The following is a 19,839-nucleotide window of genomic DNA, read 5'->3' on the forward strand; positions in this document are numbered from 1 at the left end:
AACAGAAAAATACTATGGTCAACTCCCATATAAATTTATTATGAGAGAGAGAGGGAGAGAGATATTAAGACATGGGATAATATCTCTACAGAAAATAAAAGCACACTAGTATAACATGCTCACAAAATAGATCAAAACTGTTAACCTACTGTTTCAGAACAAGCTAGATGAAATTTTAAAAATGATTTAAGATGTGAAAGGACAGCATATATTAGTACTGTATAAACTCAGAAATGTGACAGAAATTAGGGAAGAAATAAAAATTAAAAATTTCAGAACTGTAAACTAAACTAGAAGAAACACAAACGTGAATAAACACAAAAAATAATGCCATAAAGGAAATAGAGGATGAAAGCGAGGATTTAAAAAAAATTATTTTATTTATTTATTTTTGGCTGCATTGGGTCTTCATTGCTGTGCGCGGGCTTTCTCCAGTTGCAGTGAGCAGGTGCTACTACTCTTTGCGGTGCATGGGCTTCTCATTGCGGTGGCCTCCCTTGTTGTAGAGCACGGGCCCTAGGTATGCAGGCTTCAGTGGTTGTAGCATGTGGGCTCAGTAGTTGTGGCTCACAGGCTGTAGAGCACAGGCTCAGCAGTTGTGGTGCCTGGGCTTAGTTGCTCCGCAGCATGTGAGATCTTCCCAGATCAGGGCTTGAACCTGTGTCCCCTGCATTGGCAGGTGGATTCTCAACCACTGCACCACCAGGGAAGCCTGAGGATATTTTTAAACAAAATGAAATAGAGGTAAATATTCAAGAGAAAGTATCAAATATTGAAGATAGGCAAAGAAAGTCCAACATATGGATTATAGGAGCTCCTGAAGAAGAAATCCAAAGCACAGGACCAAAGCAAATCCTAAACAGGGTAACTCAAGGGGACATTCCTGAAAGTACAATTTAAAAAAAAAAAATTGGGGCTTCCCTGGTGGCTCAGTGGTTGAGAGTCCACCTGCCGATGCAGGGGACATGGGTTCGTGCCCCGGTCCGGGAAGATCCCACATGCCACGGAGTGGCTGGGCCCACGAGCCATGGCCACTGAGCCTGCGCGTCCGGAGCCTGTGCTCCGCAACGGGAGAGGCCACAACAGTGAGAGGCCCGCGTACCGCAAAAAAAAAAAAAAAAAATTTGTAGCTAGAGGGAGTACACTGTATACCTGAGACTATCAACTGATAAACACCAAGACAAGACATTCTAGTAAGATTACTAAACTCTTTTAAAAATAGAAAAATTCCATAGTCATCTAAGAAAAAATAGCAAGAAACTTATAAAGAAGTCAGATTATTATCAGACTGACACATGCTTATACCAGAAGAAAATAGGATAATATATTTTAGATACTCAAAGGAAGATGTGAACCAACGATTTTATACTCAGTAAAACTGATCTCCAAGTTTAAAGAGAACAAACTGCTATCAACATATAAGTAGTCAGGGAGTATTGTTCCTATGAACCCTTCCGGAGGATGAGATTCATAAGGACTGGTTGTGAGCATTGAATGTATGGTTATTTGTAGAACTAGCAATAAATGAGAATTAAAAGGGAGAAGGTATAATATATAATGGCTATATGCACTAACAATGAAGATACAGTACAACTGAAAGAAAGGAGGGAAATATAAAAAGCATATGCAAAATCAAAAATTTTTTTTTGTAATTGTAACAGTTGTGGTAGTATTATCTGTGACTCTGTGTAATGTGGGATAAAACAAATGAGTAATTATGGTGTATTTCAGTTTTATCATAGTCTATATCCTTGAGACCAGTATTCTCAGAGTGGAAGAAAGTAAATACAGATATAATGTAGAAGATGGTGTATAAATTCTGTAGTTCTCGTTTTGTGTTGAGGACACACACACACACACCCCTACTGCCCAGATTATGGTCCTGAAGTATAACACTATTTCCCACTAAAAGAAACTAAGGCTTCCCAAAGAAATGATTGATTCCAGGTCTGGGACAGAAAGTATGTGAGATGAGCCTGAAATATCTTTTATACCAGGTAACAAAGAATCTATCAAAGACCAGTAAAGTCATAACAAAGAGAGGCTTCCACTGGCCAAAAATGAGATAATTTGAGCTTCAATGTAGGTATGCATTGAAATCCAAATATGCTTAAATCCTTGAGTTCATAATGCTTACTGTTGGAGGATTGTAGGGAATAAATTCATTGTGTTGAAAACTAGCAAATGAAGAGATTAAACCATTGGATAACCAAATGGTAGATAAAGAGAAGCATCTCTTAATAAACTATTCCTGCTAATAAATGAAAAACAAATGATAGAATATGTATACTTTGTAATCTTCAGTGAATTAATGGATCTAGGTATTGAACACTAAAGACTGTTAATACCACAGAGAAAGGCAACTAGATGTATTGTGCCTCCCAATGAAAGAATACAAATCACCTATAATCTTAACCAAAGTGGTAGAATAATACGAATTTGTTAAGTCTCTGGATAAAGTTGCCAGCTTGCAACTCACAATACAGAGGAGACAGGAATAAGTTAAACTGCATCACAAGTTTGCAGTCAGCAAAATTCAGACTGTGGAAAACCCTAGAGACCTTCAACAGATAGGGAAAAGAAAAAGATGGAATGGAATCTTTGGATTAAAAGAAACATACCAAGTTTCTTAAAAATGGGCAAGACTAAACTATAGTGTCTAAGGATGCATAGTTGGTTATTAAAACTAAAAGAAATGCAAGGAAGTGATTGTAATAAATGTTGGGTGATGTTACTTTGGGGCAGGGAGGAGATTGTGGTTGGAATTGGGCCCACTGAGTGGCTTTTTGGGTGGTTGGCAAAGTATTATTTCTTGACCTGGGTGGTATTACAACAGTTTCCCCTTTACTAATCATTTATTAAGTTAAAAGCGAAAATAAACAAATGGGACCTAATCAGACTTACAAGCTTCTGCATAGCAAAGGAAACCATAAAAAAAAATGAAAACCTACGAACTGAGAGAAAATATTTTCAAATGATGCAACCAACAAGGGCTTAATTTCCAAGATACAAGAACAGCTCATACAATTCAGTAACAACAAAAAAACAAACAACCCAATTGAAAAACTGGGCAGAAGATCTAAATAGGCATTTCTCCAAAGAAGACATACAAATGGCTAATAGACACATGAAAAGATGTTCATATCACTAATTATTAGAGAAATGCAAATCAAAACTACAATGAGGTATCACCTCACACCAGTCAGAATGGCTGTCATTCAAAAGTCTACTAATAACAAATGCTGGAGAGGGTGTGGAGAAAACGGAACCCTCTTACACTGTTGGTGGGAATGTAAATTGGTGCAGCTACTATGGAAAACAGTACTGGAGGTTCCTCAAAAAACTAAAAATAGAGTTGCTATATGATCTAGCAATCCCACTCCTGGGCATATACCCAGACAAAACTATAATTTGAAAAGATACATGCACCCCTGTGTTCATAGCAGCACTGTTCACGATAGTCAAGACATGGAAGCAACCTAAATGTCCACCTACAGATGAATGGATAAAGAAGATGTGGTATATATGTACAATGGAATACTACTTAGCTATGAAAAACAATGAAATAATGCCATTTGCAGCAACATGGTTAGACCTAGAGATTATCATACTAAATGAAGTAAGTCAGAAAGAGAAAGACAAATACCATATGATATCACTTATATGTGGAATCTAAACTATGATACAAATGAACTTATCTATGAAACAGAAACAGACACAGAGAACAGACTTGTGGTTGCCAAGGGGGAGGGGACTTTGGGAAGGGAAGGATTGGCAGTTTGGGATTAGCAGATGCAAACTGTTACATGTAGGATAGATAAATAACAAGGTCCTGTATAGCACAGGGAACTATATTCAATATCCTGTGATAAACCATAATGGAAAAGAATATGATATATATATATATATATATATATATATATATATATATATATCTGATTCAGTTTGCTGTACAGGAGAAATTAACACAACATTGTAAATCAACTATACTTCAATAAAATTTGAAAAAATAATTTATTAAGTTATCCATTTGTATAGTGTGGTTTTCTGTATCTATGTTTTATTTTACTGTTTAAAAAGGGGTTTCCAAAAAAAGATTGTAGGTCATTAAGATGCCCCTAGTAATGAAGTTTGAGCCACTTTCTATAATGATCAGTTTTTTCATATCATATTTTTGCTTATTATTAATCTATGCTCTGTCTTTCTTGGAGAATATGGGAGCAGCAAGGCTACCACTACCAGTGGAGAAGGAAACACACCAGTTGCTCAGCTTTAATTTCTCCTTTTCCAGAGACTTTTCAAATTGAACCGTCCATGATGTGACGGTTCTTTGTTCAGCATATTTCATTCCCCTTCTCCTTTCTCCTTCCATTCTTGTTGGTATGGCCAATGGAATGTTAGTGAATGTAATACAAGCAGAGGTCTTAAGTGCGTATGTGGTTTGGCTGGGCTCTTGTATGATGGTGATTTGCTATGAAGAGAGTTTGTGCCCGTAGCTGATGCTCCTTCAGTGGCATGCCCTACTTTTTGCTCATTAGGTGGCTGGATGAAGAGAATCTGGTGAAAGTCTCCAGAAAGGAGACAACGGAGCCACTGGCTAAAAGAAGCTTGAGTCCCTGAATGAGGCAGAGTTCTTTTCCCAATCAACCTCCTTGGACTGTAACCCGAATTTACAATAAGTCTTGGGTTGTGTTAAGCCACTGTGACTTTTGGGTTTGTTGCAACACCTAGTATTACCCTGACTAATGCAACTGCATAGACTTATGCTGTCCAATATGTTAGCCACTAGCCACATGTGGTAACTGTGCCCTTGAAATGTGACTAGTCAGGACTGAGATGTATTTTCAGTATAAAATAAGCATTGGATTTTAAAGACTTAGTACAAAAATGTAAAATATTAAAATTTTATATTAACAATATTGAAATTATAATATTCAAATATATTAGACTGAATAAAATATATTACTAAAATTTTACCTATTTTTATTTTTAATGTGGCTACTAGAAAATTTAAATTTAAATATGTGACTACATTATATTTCTATGGAAGAGTGTTATCTTGGAACTAACATTTAACCAAGATCTCAATTTATAGACCTAAAAAGATCAAATCTAGAAAAAACAATCAGTGATTATTCCTTCCTTGCTGCTAATCCTAACATTAAATTCATTCTCCTTAAACTTTAATGGCAATTCCAAGAGAATTATGTCTTCTTAAAAAGAAGAATTTCAGGGACTTGCCTGGCAGTCCAGTGGTTAAGACTCCACGGTTCCAGTGCAGGGGGCATGGGATCGATCCCTGGTCAGGGAACTAAGATCCACATGCTGAGTGGTATGGCCAAAACATAAGTAGTAGTAATAATAATAATAATAATAATAAAAGGAAGAATTTCCCTCAGCTTCTGGAAGAATTTGATATCTATTTGTTCTTGTCTTTGTCTCCTTCCTATGTCTAATTTACCTTTGTCTAAACTGCTATTAATGTGTTTTTCAATTTAGACATAATATTTTTCATCTCTAGAGGTTCCATTTGGGTCCTTTTTATATCTTCATGTTCTCTCTTGATCATGCTCAGGTTTTCTCCTAGTTTCTTAAACATATGGAATGTAATTTTATTTATTTATTTTTATTTTTTATTTTTTTAAAGATTTTTATTTTATTTTTGGCTGCGTTGGGTCTTAGTTGCAGCACACAGCTGAGGCATGTGGAATCTTTTGTAGTGGCATGCGGGCTTCTCTCTAGTTGTGGCATGTGGGTTTTCTCTTCTGTAGTTGTGGCGTGCAGGCTCCAGGATACGTGGGCTCTGTAGTTGTGGCGCGTGGGTTCCAGAGCACGTGGGCTCTCTAGTTAAGGCACATGAGCTCAGTAGTTGTGGTGCACGGGCTTAGTTGCCCCGCGGCCTGTGGGATCTTAGTTCCCTGACCAGGGATCGAACCTGCATCCCCTGCATTGGAAGGTGGATTCTTTACCACTGGACCACCAGGGAAGTCCCTGGAGTGTATTTTTGATAGCTGTTGTAATGTCTTTTTTGAATAATTCCAGCATCTCTTGGCATTTCTGTGTCTGTTTCAGGGTCCAGAGTGCTAACCATTATACATGGGGACTGTGTCTGTTTCTATTGATTGTATTTTCTCCTGTTATTGGTCATATTTTTCTGCCTTTTTGCATGCCTGGTATTTTTTTTTTTTTTACATGCCAGACATTGTGAATTTTAGCTTGTTGGGTGCTAGATTTTACTATATTCTTTTACATGGTGTTTGGGTTTGTTCTGGTGCTTGATTAAGGTACTTGGAATTGGATTGATCTTTTCAAGGCCTGCCTTTAAGGTTTATTAGGCTTGGTCCAGAACAATCTTTAGTCTAGGGTTAGTTTATCCCCCCTAAGGCAACACCTTTCTGAGGATTCTTCCTCTGTGTCACAAGGGCACTTTGGCTGGTGAAACATCAACTATTTCTATCCCCAAATATAACCATCCTGGCCTCCCTGAACTCTTAGAACTTTCCTCCCTATCCTGTGCCCTGGAAACTGCTTCCTGGTAGTAAGGTGGGACAATCACAGGGCTTGCCTTGCTTTTGTTCCCCTTCTTTCAGGGAAATTAGAATCTTTTGTTGGTTGTTTCTCAAAGTCTAAACAAATCACGATTTCATATAATTTCTCCAGCTTCCTAGTTATTTAAGGCAAGAGGGTAAATTCAGTTCTTGTTACTCTTGGCCGAAGGAGGTAGTGCCCTAACCAGGTTTTGACTTCATGAAGGACACATTCCTACCCTGTTCTAGGGATTCCTGAGGCACTTGATCAAATTCTGTATAAAATTTGGAAAGGAGAGGCATGTGTCACTCTTTGTAGACACAGAACCCTCCTCTGTATGTTTTAGGTTTGGCCAGGTTATTAAAGATAATGAACCTATAATTAGGGAGTGCAGTTAGCATCAAAAGGGAGAGCCCCTTATTGTGGCAGCTAAGTGTTGATTAAGAAAACAGTGGAGTAGAAGAGGACTTCTTAAATCTTCCCATCAGAGTGAAGCCTCTGAAGACTTGCATCAACAGACATTGCCAGGCAGGCCAGAAAGGCGCAAGCAGAGGCCTTTGCTGGAACAACTGCAGGCTAAAAACTCCAGTATTGGCAGTGGTATTTGGGAATGTTCTTTGTGGGAGAATACCGTGGACTTTGAACTACTGATTTGTCTGTGAATAGTAGGTATTTTGGGAGTGAGGGAGCGGGGGAGAGGGTTGTTGTTTCTCAAAGTTTCCTTCCAAGGACATGAAACTTATAAATGTTGAAAGTGTTGTCAGCTCCTGGGCTGTCCAAAAGAATATACATTCCTGACCTCTCCCTCAAGATTCAAGGGCAGAAGTCAGAAAAGTAGGATATTCATGAGGAGTTGTCCCTGTAGTGTCATAGATCTTACCAGTATTGGCACTTCTGTTAGTTTTTTTTAAGTAAATTGTTTCTCAACTAAAATCTTGGTTTAAGAAGTATTATTACTTGTCTGAGTTTCTCTTGTCAAGTTGGCTACCACAGTCATTGCAGGTTTGTCCTTTGTGCATAGAAGATAAGGAATGGCATGTGCCATCACTTCCTCTTCTGAGGTCGGGTGGACATCGCAATCTATCACATCCCTCCTGCCCCTGGATTCAGGACTCAGCTTCAGAATCCTTTCTGCCATAGCACTTCGGGCATCCACTACTAGTTAGTCTGAGTTGCCACGCAGAATGAAACTTATTTGTCCTCTCTGTTTTAAAGAGTACAAAGCTGGTTTAAAATATCAGCCTCCGGGACTTCCCTGGTGGTCCAGTGCCTAAGACTCCACGCTTCCACTGCAGGGGGCATGGGTTCAGTCGCTGGTCAGGGAACTAAGATCCTGCATGCTGCGTGGCACAGCTAAAATAAAATAAAATAAAAATGTCAACTTCCCTTACATTAGGGGGTTCCCAACTTGTATTCTGCAAGCTTCTCTATATAATTTATCTACTATCTATAATGACTTTCTACCCCTAATTAAATCCAAAAGGGTTCCAACGAAAAGTAATTTGTCATCAAAACAACCAGAAAACATTTATTGAGTGCCACTGGGTCAGAGGTTTGTTCCAAACACTATCATGGGCTTAATCTCCCTAAAGCCCTGAAGACAGATATTATTTTCCTATTTTATTGATGAGGAAACGGAGGCTCAGAGAGTTTAAGTGACTTGCCTAAGGTCACACGGATATCTAGCAGTAGAGTTAGGACTTAGATTGGGATTTTATGATCGTCCTTGAATACCATCTGCCTATTTTCTTATTTCCTTTTTTTCTTTCACACCTCTTGGCTTTGGTGAGGAGCAGCTGGCCCTTTAGGTGTTCTGCCAATAAGAAGGTGCCATAACTTCCGTGAGCAGATTGACAAGCCTGTCACTGGGAGGGTTTTTCTTTTTCTACTGGAGAGAGACACATTTTGCTTTTTCTTTTCTTGGTTACTTCCAGATTTGGAGCCATTCGGAATGATAAAAGTCCAGCTAGTCTAAAGAAAATTGAGAAATTACAGTAATTTCTTTTTACTTTAGATTAATTTGGCAGGAAATTATATAATGCTGTGATTATTTTATTTAATTGAAACAGGTAATTGTGAAGCCAGAGGAAAACTATGTTTAACAAATTAATCATTGGTAATTGATTATTCGCTGGTATTTTTTTTTGGTTTTGTTTTTTATTAGAAGAATAATCACCACCAAAAATGAGTGATAAGCAGATTAATCCAGCATACAGATACACACACAGGTACATATATAATTATTCAATGAAATAAAGAATTATTTCAGCCACATCAACTTGAGATCCTCTTAATATTAAGTTTCTTGGCCATTGTGCCCTGACTGCTCTCAACAGGGCATAGTATAGAATTATCAGACCACCCAGGGCCTGAGGACCAGAGGTCAGGGGATGCGTATCTCTCTCTGGGGCAGGGCAGTCTGTCTGAGGCTGGATGTGAGGCTTTACTGTGGGTCCGGGGAGGTGCTTTTGCCAGTCCAGAAGCCCAGAGAGGAGAGGGAGCAAGTGCCAGTTCTCACACCAGGCTTCTCATGCTTCTTCCCAGACCTCATACTAGAGAACAGAGGGGGGCACGACCTCTGGAGGATTGGGGCTGCAGGAATAGAGCAAGTGGGGGTAATCCTCCCTCCTTCTCTTCCTCCTCCCCTTATTTCTTCCCTTTCATCATTCGAGCACCTTTTATAGGTCAGTTACGTGCTAGTTCCTGGAGAATGAGACCGGGTCCTTGCCCTTAGGGAGTTCTTGGTTTGGGGGAACTATCCAATGGCAGTGATGGTAGGGACACAGGTAACTGCAGGAGCCCCACAGTGTGTTCAGAGGGGACTTTCTCCTCTGTAAGGGTGTGCAGTGTCCTGGTTCCTCAGGGTACAGAGGAGCTATTACCTGTTACTCTGGATTATTTCTTTCTAAGTAGGGTGATCATATAATCTGTGGTGGAAACTAAGACACTTAAAAGTGAATGATGGCTTAAATATAATTTGAATTATGTAATTTTTGAAATATTCATTGATGAACAAATTGCTTTTGTTATATTGGTGGATTAATAAAATAAAAAACTATTTTCAGCAAATTTGGGGGAAAAAAACAACACAAATCTATGTATATCAAAGCAAAAGTTTATATCTTTACACTGATTATCTGATCATTAAAATAAATAACATAAGAATTATTTTTCTTGGAACATATTCACATTTCCTAGCCATTTCTGTCCCAAGATACGTCACTGGTGCTTTTCTGAAGAATGCATTGAAAGATATGTTATTAACTTTTTCCTCAAAGTTGCCTGTAATCTTCTTCAAAGTTGTATTTTATAGTTAATAAGTTTGAAATTGTTGATAATATTCTCTGAAGACTATGTTTGTTAAATTTTAGCATTTTTTGTTGAGATGTAATTCATATAACATAATATCCATCATTTTAAAGTGTACAGTTCAGTGTTTTTTAGTATATTAACTATGTTGAACAATCATCCCCACTATCTAATTTGCATCAACCCCAAAAGAAACACCGTGCCAATTAGCAGTTAGTACCAATTTTGCCGTCTCCCCAGCCTTTGACAACCACTAATGTTATTTCATACTTATGGATTTGCCTATCCTGGACATTTTATAAAAATGGAATCATACCATATGTGGTCTTTTGTGTCTGTCCACTTTCACTTAGCATAAGGTTCATCCATGTTGTAGCATTTAACAATACTTATTGTTAATATTCCGTTGTATGGATATACCACATTTAGTTTATCCACTCCAGTTGATGGGCATTTGGATTGTTTCTGCATTTTGGCTATTATGAATAATGCTACTGTGAACATTTGTGTATAAATTTTTACATGAATATATGTTTGCAGTTCTCCTAGGTATACACCTAGGAGTATAATTGCTGGGTCATATGGTAAAACTCTATATTGAACTTTTTGAGGAACTGCCACATGGTTTCCCACAGTGGCTGCACCACTTTACATCCCCACCAACAATGCATGAGGCTTCAGATTTCTCCACATCCTCATCAGCACTTGTTATTGTCTGTTATTTTTGTTATATCTAGCGTGTGAAGTGGGTAAAGTGATATATCATTGTGATTTTGATTTGCATTTCTCTAATTCTAATGATGTTGAGCATCTTTTCATGTGCTCAACATCACGTCTTTTCTGGAGGAATGTCTGTTAACCTTTTGCCAATTTTGAAACTGGGTTATTTGTTGTTTTATTGTTTAGTCATGAGTCCTTTATATATTATGGATGCAAGACCCTTATCAGATGATTTGCAAATACTATCCACATTCTGTGGGTTGTCTTTTCACTTTCTTAATAGTGTCTTTTGAAAGCACAAAGGTTTTTAATTTTGATGAATCCAGTTTATCTATTTTTTTGTTTGATTGCTTGTGCATTTGGTGTCATATCTAAGAAATCATTGCCTAATCTAAGGTCATGCAGATTTTTCACCTATATTTCCTTCTAAGAGTTTTATAGTTTTACCTCTTAATAATACTTTATTAAAAGGTGAAAATTCCAGGACATATGCTAAAAAGATGTGATACCAGGACAAGCATATATTGAGGTTGTCCTTGGCAAACCAAGGATATATGGTCGCCCTACCTCTGATGGACTGGGGGAGAGAGGCAGCTGGGGCAAGGGTTGATCAAATTCATTTCTCTCCTTTACGTTTATTCAAAGACCTGAAAGGACTCAACATTTCTTTGATGCCAAATGGGATCTAGACTGAGTTCCATGGGGGTACAGTGGCTTTCTTTAATCTTTTATGTAATCTACAAAGAGATCTTCACCCCCAGGCTGGGAATCCTGAAAAAAGGGGTTACATGGAAATGGAAGCGAGAACATGCCTAAAATCTACTTCAAATTTTTATTCAAAAATGGATACCCTTGGGCTTCCCTGGTGGCGCAGTGGTTGAGAGTCCGCCTGCCGATGCAGGGGACACGGGTTTGCGCCCCTGGTCCGGGAAGATCCCACATGCCGCAGAGCGGCTGGGCCCATGATCCATGGCCGCTGGGCCTGCGTGTCTGGAGCCTGTGCTCCGCCACAGGAGAGGCCACAACAGTGAGAGGCCCGCGTACCACAAAAAAAAAAAAAAAAAAAAAGATACCCTAGCTTTTGAGAGTAACATTCCCTCTTTTTATGGTCCCTTCAGCCCTAGGGATTGGTGGCAGCTTGGGTTCATGTCATTGCCAATCTATGGGGTGCATTAATATACCCTGTTAGGCTTCTCAGCCTTCATCAACTTGATAATCAATTCCCTATACCAAATTCTCTCATTTGAAATGTCTGGAGTGCTTTCTGTTTTCTTGACTGAACCTTGATTGATTCAGAGCTCTTCTCTATTTTCTTTTTGTCATAATCTTTAGGTGCTTAATGTTGCCCACTTTATTCCATTATGGGAATCTACTTAGGGTTACTGCGCTATGCCTTCCTGGGTTTTCTGTATTTTATATACCCTGTCCTCTATCTTCTATCAAAACTTGCCACATCAGTATTCCATTAAATAGTTTCCAAGAAAACAGCTAGCTATTTGACCTACAGCTGTGCCAAGGTGTTAGACATGATAATGGATTACTGTGTATCCTTCTCAGGAATATTTAAACTTTGCACAGAAATGTATGGCAATATGATGCTTTACTCAAAAGAAAGAGTCCCAGTGTTAGAATTTTAGGCTTTTCCCTAGGAACTCCTAAAATTTCTCCAAGTGTGTGGTGCTTACATTAAGTCAGTCCTTTCTGCTGAGAGACTATCGTTTTCTCAAACGGACCAGAATTTGGGAAGCCAGAAGTGAAACAAGATGGGCTCAGAGAGACCATAGATTGAAAACAGCAGGAAATTTTCTGTTATTTGTTCTTCTGAAGTGGGCTTCCAAGCAAGGTCTGCTGATCAACGGAATAGCTAAGTCCTGTTCTCTAGGGGTAAAATTGTAGCATAGAGGAGGAATTTGGGTTAATGGCTCAGGAGAGGGCAGGGATGGTGAGATGGAGAAGTGACAGGGCAGGCAATTGTGTTTGAGCTCCAAAGCAATCAGGTTCTAGTTCTTGTAGGCAACAAGGATAGAAACAGAGGAAGCAGAGGGGAAGCAGAGGCAAATGCGCAGCTTTGTGAATCCTCAACTGCCTCAAGACAGCCTGAGATAGGACTTGCTACAACCTGAGAACAACAGAAACCACTGTTTACCTGGGCAGGTGACAATGACCACACCCCTTTATATGAAGCCTTGGCTGCCTCCCTCCAGGATCAGCCTGCCCTTAAACAGTCATCCAGAAATTCCCCAGGGAAAGGAGTAATGTCAAATAAAATGACCTACAGTGAGGGATTCTTCCAAAACCCGAAAAGCCATTACCCAAAATAGGCATCCAACATAGTCATTTATGACTTGCCATAAATACCAACACTTGCAATATTATTTTCATATGAGGAGTTGACCTCATAGTGCTTTAGAAAGTTACAACATTATAAATATCTACGAATATGTTATTTCATGTGCTTCATAATTTGTCTGCTCCAACAAAGTTCTGACCAATTTTAGAAGTTTCCATGTAAATATTTCAATATAGTGGTAACAAGATAATGAAAACAGAACAAAATGAGGTCAAGTATCACATTTCATCCACAAACATTATGATAGAATGAAATTGTTTAATGGGTGACTAAAGTAAATTGTGTGTGGGTGTGTGTGTGTGTGTCTGTGTGTGTGTGTGTGTGTGTGTGTGTGTGTGTGGTGGAAGTGGGGTGGGGGGAAATGATGTGTGTTGTGTATAGCCACCAGGCTAAAAGAGAGAAAGGATGCCTAAATTGGGAATGCGAGGAGCAGACATCTTTAGAACCTCTTTTTCCCCCGCTCTGGTTAATGGTGTTCATCTTTAGAAATGATTTGGTGGTGACCTAACAGACTAGACTCAGCACATTTATGTACATATATAAATTTAAACTGGCACTTTAACAGTAACAAAAACTATTACTTTATAATACTCAGTGCCCTGTGACACGTCGGGAAGTGTGCCATTAAAGGAAATTAATTCTGAAATGGAGTTGGTTCCCATCTATTGTCACTAAAAGTCATTTAGGTGGAAATGAACAGTTTGGGGTTGACTCTGTGAAGGTGTTAATTAAGGGAGCAAATAAAGAAATGGGTTAACAATTATTGCTCATGCCAGTTTTCTGAAAAAATATGCCTGGGGTCTGATCTGTGATTCTCTCTTCTCTTTTTGAGTTTGGAATCCTCTCCTCCCAGTTACTTTTCCAGCTATTTGAGATTTTCTGGGGAACCTTATTGATGGCTTTGGGTTCCCAGGTATGCTACAGGTTTGGAGCTGGCAGATTTCAGGTTGAGGAGGTTCAAGTTCAATACCCAGGAGACACATCGAGGGTTCAGCTGTCCATGTTGTATAGGTAAATTGGTGACAGGGTAGATTAAAAAACCACTGCTTAGTGGTTTGCTGGCAACTGATTTCCTCCAGACTTCCTCTCAAAGGCTCAAAGTGAACTCAATAATATTATTTCTAGGAAGAAGTGGAAGTAAAGGTGGTAAGAGTATTGATTTGAGACTAGGAGAGATGCCTAGGTCTGGAAAACTTGGTTCTTCCTCCTCCTGAGACTTCTGTTTATAAGGGCAGGAGATGTGGCTTTAGAGAGCAGGTATCTGCCATATAATCTGCTTTGGAAGTAAGCGGCAACAAAGGGGGAATGAAAAAAAATCGAATTTACCATTTAGTCTAAAAGAAAACAAAACTATACCTTATATCTCACCAATTCTTTAAGTTTATTTTTTATTTTTTGTAATGTGGTAGCTCCAGGACCACTTTGGATAGTGAATACCAGTGACCAACACCTTTTAAGTGCCTCCTGCTTGAGTGTTTGTTCTCTCTTGTCCTGGTTTCAGTGGAAACTCAGCAACCTCTGGGCCCTTTTACAAAGCAAAATTGGGGGCTTACAAAGAAAGAAGATGGAGTTAAGAGCACTCACAAGTAAATTCACCCAACAACTGCTATAAGGGGTGTAGGTAAGCACACACCTGATATTCAGGAAGGTTTGAAGGCTGAAGTGAGATGCAGTGAGCTTATTTTAGAACCTGGTAGAGCTCAAGGAACCATTTCTGAGATAAACATCCTTATTCAAATGCCACAGACACACTGTTTCCCTCAACAGAGAGACTTGAGGCCCAGCAGTTTTTATGCTAGAGCAGATTTGGGTCAGAATCAAAGTTTTAAAGACTTTTTATTGAAGAAGTTAAAAGATTCATTGGCCAGCAGCCAAGCGTAGTCTGATTTGTTTGCATTTCCTCTGGGAACTCACAGGCAAGCAAGGAATTGGCCAGCCACGACTGTGAGGGTTACTCACTCCCCTGTGGGCCTTTTCTCCCTGGGCATTTACAAGGTGGGGGAGGAGAGCCGGGGGAACTCTTTCCTCACAAAGGCCCAGTTCAGCAGCCCAGTCAAGCTGCAGTTCTCTTCAGGGTAAAGAAGCCTGCAGTCTCCCCTCCCATCAACCCAGTGTTTATTAGTCCACAAGTGAGACCAACATCACTCAGAGGGTGAGAGGCAATGAGGGGAGAGATGGGAGGCGACATGTCACCACTTCTCTCTACCAGTCATGGTCGGAGGACCTGCTCCAGGCTCAGAGGCATCAAGCATGCATGCTCATGGGCTGGTTTTCCTTGTTCAAGTTCTTGCAGATGTTACGTTTTGCCAAGAATCCTTCAAACAACCCTACTGTCCGTAGTTAGAGAGCTTGGGGGAAATTTGTTGACAGAATTTAACTTTAAAAAAATGAAAAAAGGGCTTCCCCGGTGGCGCACTGGTTGAGAGTCCGCCTGCCGATGCAGGGGACACGGGTTCGTGCCCCGGTCCGGGAAGATCCCACATGCCGCGGAGCGGCTAGGCCCGTGAGCCATGGCCGCTGAGCCTGTGCGTCCGGAGCCTGTGCTCCGCAACGGGAGAGGCCACAACAGTGAGAGGCCACAACAGTGAGAGGCCTGCGTACCACACACACACAAAAAAGAAAACCAAACCCAAAACTTGGTATGGTTTTGTGATTTAGAAGAAGGTGCTGGTATATCCACACGTGTGTACACACACACACACACACACACACACACACACACACAGAGCATGAAGATCCCTCTCTTTTTCTCAGGAATTTGATCACATTGGCAGAAAATTAGGCAAAAATGTAACAGGATATATGACTGCAAGAAAATGAGGAGGAGTTGAGAGATTTAAAGAGGTGGGTCCTTGGTTCTCTGGGACCAATAAATCCTGACATGTGGCTGTGATGCCCCTTGCTGAGGAATTCATGACCTCTTCAATAGTCTGAACACCCAGGTAGGAGGTGGAACAGGAAAACTGGAGGTCCTGTATATATAGATGTGCTAGGGCATGGGGTGAACAGACAGGGGACCCAAGGGTGAATGTGCCAAGGAGGATTCTGGGAAGGTGGTGGAGTAAGAAGCAACAGGAAATGTGTTTCCCCACCTAGAATAACAATTGCACTGGCAGAATTTGTCTTACATAACTATTTTGGAACTCCGGAGTTTATTGAATAAGGCTTGTCACTTGCAGAGGAAGACCTGGAAGGTTAATTTTGGTCAATTTCAGCTATTAGCACAGTAGTAGCTACCCATTCCCTATCCCCAGCCACGTGGCAGGCAGCTGTGCGCATGTCCCTGTAGCATCTTATGCACAGCTTGCAGGAACCAAGGTGGGCAAAAAGGACCCTGTCTTCCAAATATCAGGGATCTGTGCTCTGATCACTGATTGCTCCTTCTGATCACAGAGGTGCAGGTGATCATTGTCGTACCTCCCACCATTGCTGTAAGTCCCTCATCTTCCAGCTGATGTGACTTCTAGGGGATTTAGAGAACTGGCACCTTCCCCTCGTCATATTTCTCTTTTTTCCTTTTTGGGAGCCAGGTATCAAAGGCAAGGACATTCAAAATCACCTTCATATATGGGGAAAATTAGAAAGTGACTATGCATGCCCAGGGAAAAGTGCAAGCTCAGAAAGGAGCTGAGAAGACCTTAGGTTTATACCTCAGGCTTGGCACAGAGACAGCCTATGACAATAAAACAACAACAGAAACAACAAAATCTAGCAAGCTCTGGGAAAGGGGAGAACCTGATTTCCAAAGTTAACATATTATTAGATTCAAATGTCCAGTTTTCAACAAAAAATCATCATCCAAGAATCTTATATCTGGCTAAACTGTCCTTCAGAAGTGAGGGAGAAATTAAGATGTTCCCAGAAAAACAAAAGCTAAGGGAGTTTGTTACCACTAGCCCCACCCTGGAAGAAATGCTCAAGGGAGTCCTGCAGGGTGAAATTAAAAGACACTAGGCAGGGCTTCCCTGGTGGCACAGTGGTTAAGAATATGCCTGCCAATACAGGGGACACGGGTTCGAGCCCTGGACTGGGAAGATCCCACATGCCTCAGAGCAACTAAGCCCGTGCTCCGTAACCACTGAGCCTGCGCTCTAGAGCCCACGAGCCACAACTACTGAAGCCCATGTGCCTAGAGCCCGTGCTCCACAACAAGAGAAGTCACCGCAATGAGAAGCCCGCGCACCGCAATGAAGAGTAGCTCCCGCTCACTGCAACTAAAGAAAGCCTACACACAGCAACAAAGACCCAGGGCAGCCAAAAAAAAAAAAAAAAAAAAAATACACTAGGCAGTAACTTGAAGCTTATGAAGTAAAGATCTCAATAGCAGTAAATACATGGGCAATTATAAAAGCTAATATTAATGTAACAATAATTTGTAACTCCGCTTTTTGTTTTCTACATGATTTAAGGACTAGTACATTTAAAAGAATTATTTGTTTATGTTTTGAGGGACACAATGCATAAAGATGTCATTTTGTGATATCAACAACTGAAAGGGGTGGGGTCAGAGCTATAAAGGAGCAGAGTTTTTGTATGTTATTGAAGTTAAACTGGTATAAATTCAAATTAGAGTATTATAACTTTAGGATGTCAAATGTAATCCCCAGGGTAACCACAAAGAAAATAGTTATACACAAAAGTAAATGAGAAAGAATTTTAACATTTCTCTACAAAATATCAACTAAACACAAAGAAGAAAGAAATGCAGGAAATGAGGGACAAAAAGCTATAAGGCATATAGAAAACAAATAGCAAAAGGACAGAAGTAAGTCCCTCCTTATCAGTAACTACTTTAAATGTAAATAGATTAAACTCTCCAGTCAAAAGACAGAGATTGGCAGAATGGATAAAAACACATGATCCAACTATATGCTGTTTACAAAAGACTCACTTCAGATCCAAAGACACAAATACGTTGAAAGTGAAAGGATGGAAAAAGATACTTCATGCAAATAGAAACCAAAACAGAGCAGGAGTGGCTATACTAATATCAGACAAAATAGATTTTAAATCCAAAAATGTTACAAGAGACAAAGAAGTACATTGTATATTGATAAAAGGTTCAATACAGCAAGAAGATATGACAATTATAAACGTTTATGCACTTAACAGCAGACCATCAAAAGCCATGAAGCAAAACCTGATAGAATCAAAGAGAGAAATAGATATTCTACAATACTAGTTCGAGACTTCAGTACCCACTCTTCCTTACACTTAGCTGAATCCGCCCCCCTTCCCCCCATGCAGAGGCTGATGAGGCTTGTCTTCAACAGAGGATGCTTGAGGCTCAACCTGGTTCAGCATAATGAGTCTTAGTCATGGGTGTCATCAGGATTTGTTTGCTCTGAATCTACAATCATAGGGCAATTCCAATATTGATAAATTATTGTTTATGATATTTTTGGGGGGAGGGGCGAGCCACTTTTATATTGCTAGTAAGGTGAGGTGGGGTTGGGAGGTGATAGCTAAAGGGTACCAGGTTCCTTTTTGAGGTCATGAAAATGTTGTAAAATTGACTGTGGTTGTGGTTGCACAAAACTCTGAATATACCCAAAGCCACTGAATTCTACACTTTAAATAGGCGAATTGTATGTTACGTGAATTATTTCAATAAAGCTATTTTTAAAAAGGTGAGCTCACAGACTTAGAGAACAAACTTATGGTTACCAGTGGGGAAGGGTGGGAGGGAGGGATAGACTGGGAATTTGGGATTGACATTTACACACTGCTATATTTAAAATAAAATGCCTAAAAATAAAAAAATAAAAAGGTGAGTTCGCAACACCAAGGTGCATGGAATATACTGTGTAAAGATATGTATTAAAGATGATTCAAACAATGCAGGGGAAGGTTTTGAGAATTCCATAAAATGTCCCATTTTTGGGGGGAATGGCTTTATTAATATATTTTAAAGTAATTCTGATAGTTTCCCATGATATTTGACTCAAATCGGTAGTGACTTATTCATGACTTTGCATATTACCCTGTTATCTCTACAGAGATACATTACTGGAGTTGGACACGTTTCAGCTTAAAATGTATGTCTCAGTAAAAGATCAGTCCTAACATTGAATAGCAGTGAGCCCCTACTAAGCTGGTGACTGGCTGACTACCTGGGCCCACATTGTGCAGTTCACTGGTCTTTGTGGTTTTTACCTTGCATTTTCTGGCTTAAAGCTTTTCCCTTCTGAAATCACGAATTTAGATCTACAGTCAAAAATCTTTTTTAAAAATTGAAATATAGTTGATTTACAGTATTGTGTTAGTTTCAGGTGTACAGCATAGTGATTCAGTTTTGTTTGTTTTCCAGGTTATATTCCATTATAGGTTATTACAAGATATTGAATATAATTCCCTGTGGTATACAGTAAGTCCTTGTTGCTTATCTATTTTATGTATAGTAGTTTGTATCTGTTAAACCCATACCCCTAATTTGTCCCTCCTGCCCTCCCTCTCCCCTTTGGTAACCATAAATTTGTTTTCTATGTCTGTGAGTCTGTTTCTGTTTTGTATATACATTCATTTGTATTATTTTTAATTTTTAAAAATTGTATTTATTTTTGGCTGCATTGGGTCTTTGTTGCTGCGTGTGGGCTTTCTTTAGTTGCAGAGAGTGGGGGCTACTCTTCCTTGTGGTGTTGCGCGGGCTTCTCATTGTGGTGGCTTCTCTTGTTGCGGATCACGGGCTCTAGGTGTGCAGGCTTCAGTAGTTGTAGCTTGCAGACTCTAGAGCGCTGGCTCAGTAGTTGTGGCGCATGGGCTTAGTTGCTCCGTGGCATATGGGATCTTCCCGGACCAGGGCTTGAACCCATGTCCCCTGCATTGGCAGGTGGATCCTTAACCACTGTGCCACCAGGGAAGCCCTGTATTATTTTTTAGATTCCACATTTGAGTGGTATCATATAGTATTTGTCTTTCTCTGTCTGACTTAT

At 39.8% G+C, this 19,839-nt stretch overlaps 1 protein-coding gene across 1 annotated transcript in view; it reads left to right on the forward strand.

Annotated features, from left to right (window-relative positions):
- AP4E1 (adaptor related protein complex 4 subunit epsilon 1) overlaps nt 1-19,348 on the forward strand; it is a 94,600-nt gene extending 75,252 nt beyond the window's left edge. The window contains exon 23 of the mRNA XM_079913738.1: nt 19,218-19,348. Within this exon, the coding sequence (XP_079769864.1) occupies nt 19,218-19,234 (17 nt within the window). The 3' untranslated portion in view covers nt 19,235-19,348. The remainder of the gene's footprint in view (nt 1-19,217) is intronic.
- The last annotated feature ends 491 nt before the right edge of the window (nt 19,349-19,839 follow it).

Source organism: Stenella coeruleoalba (assembly GCF_951394435.1).
Source record: "Stenella coeruleoalba genome assembly, chromosome: 2".
In the NCBI taxonomy this organism is placed as follows: domain Eukaryota; kingdom Metazoa; phylum Chordata; class Mammalia; order Artiodactyla; family Delphinidae; genus Stenella; species Stenella coeruleoalba.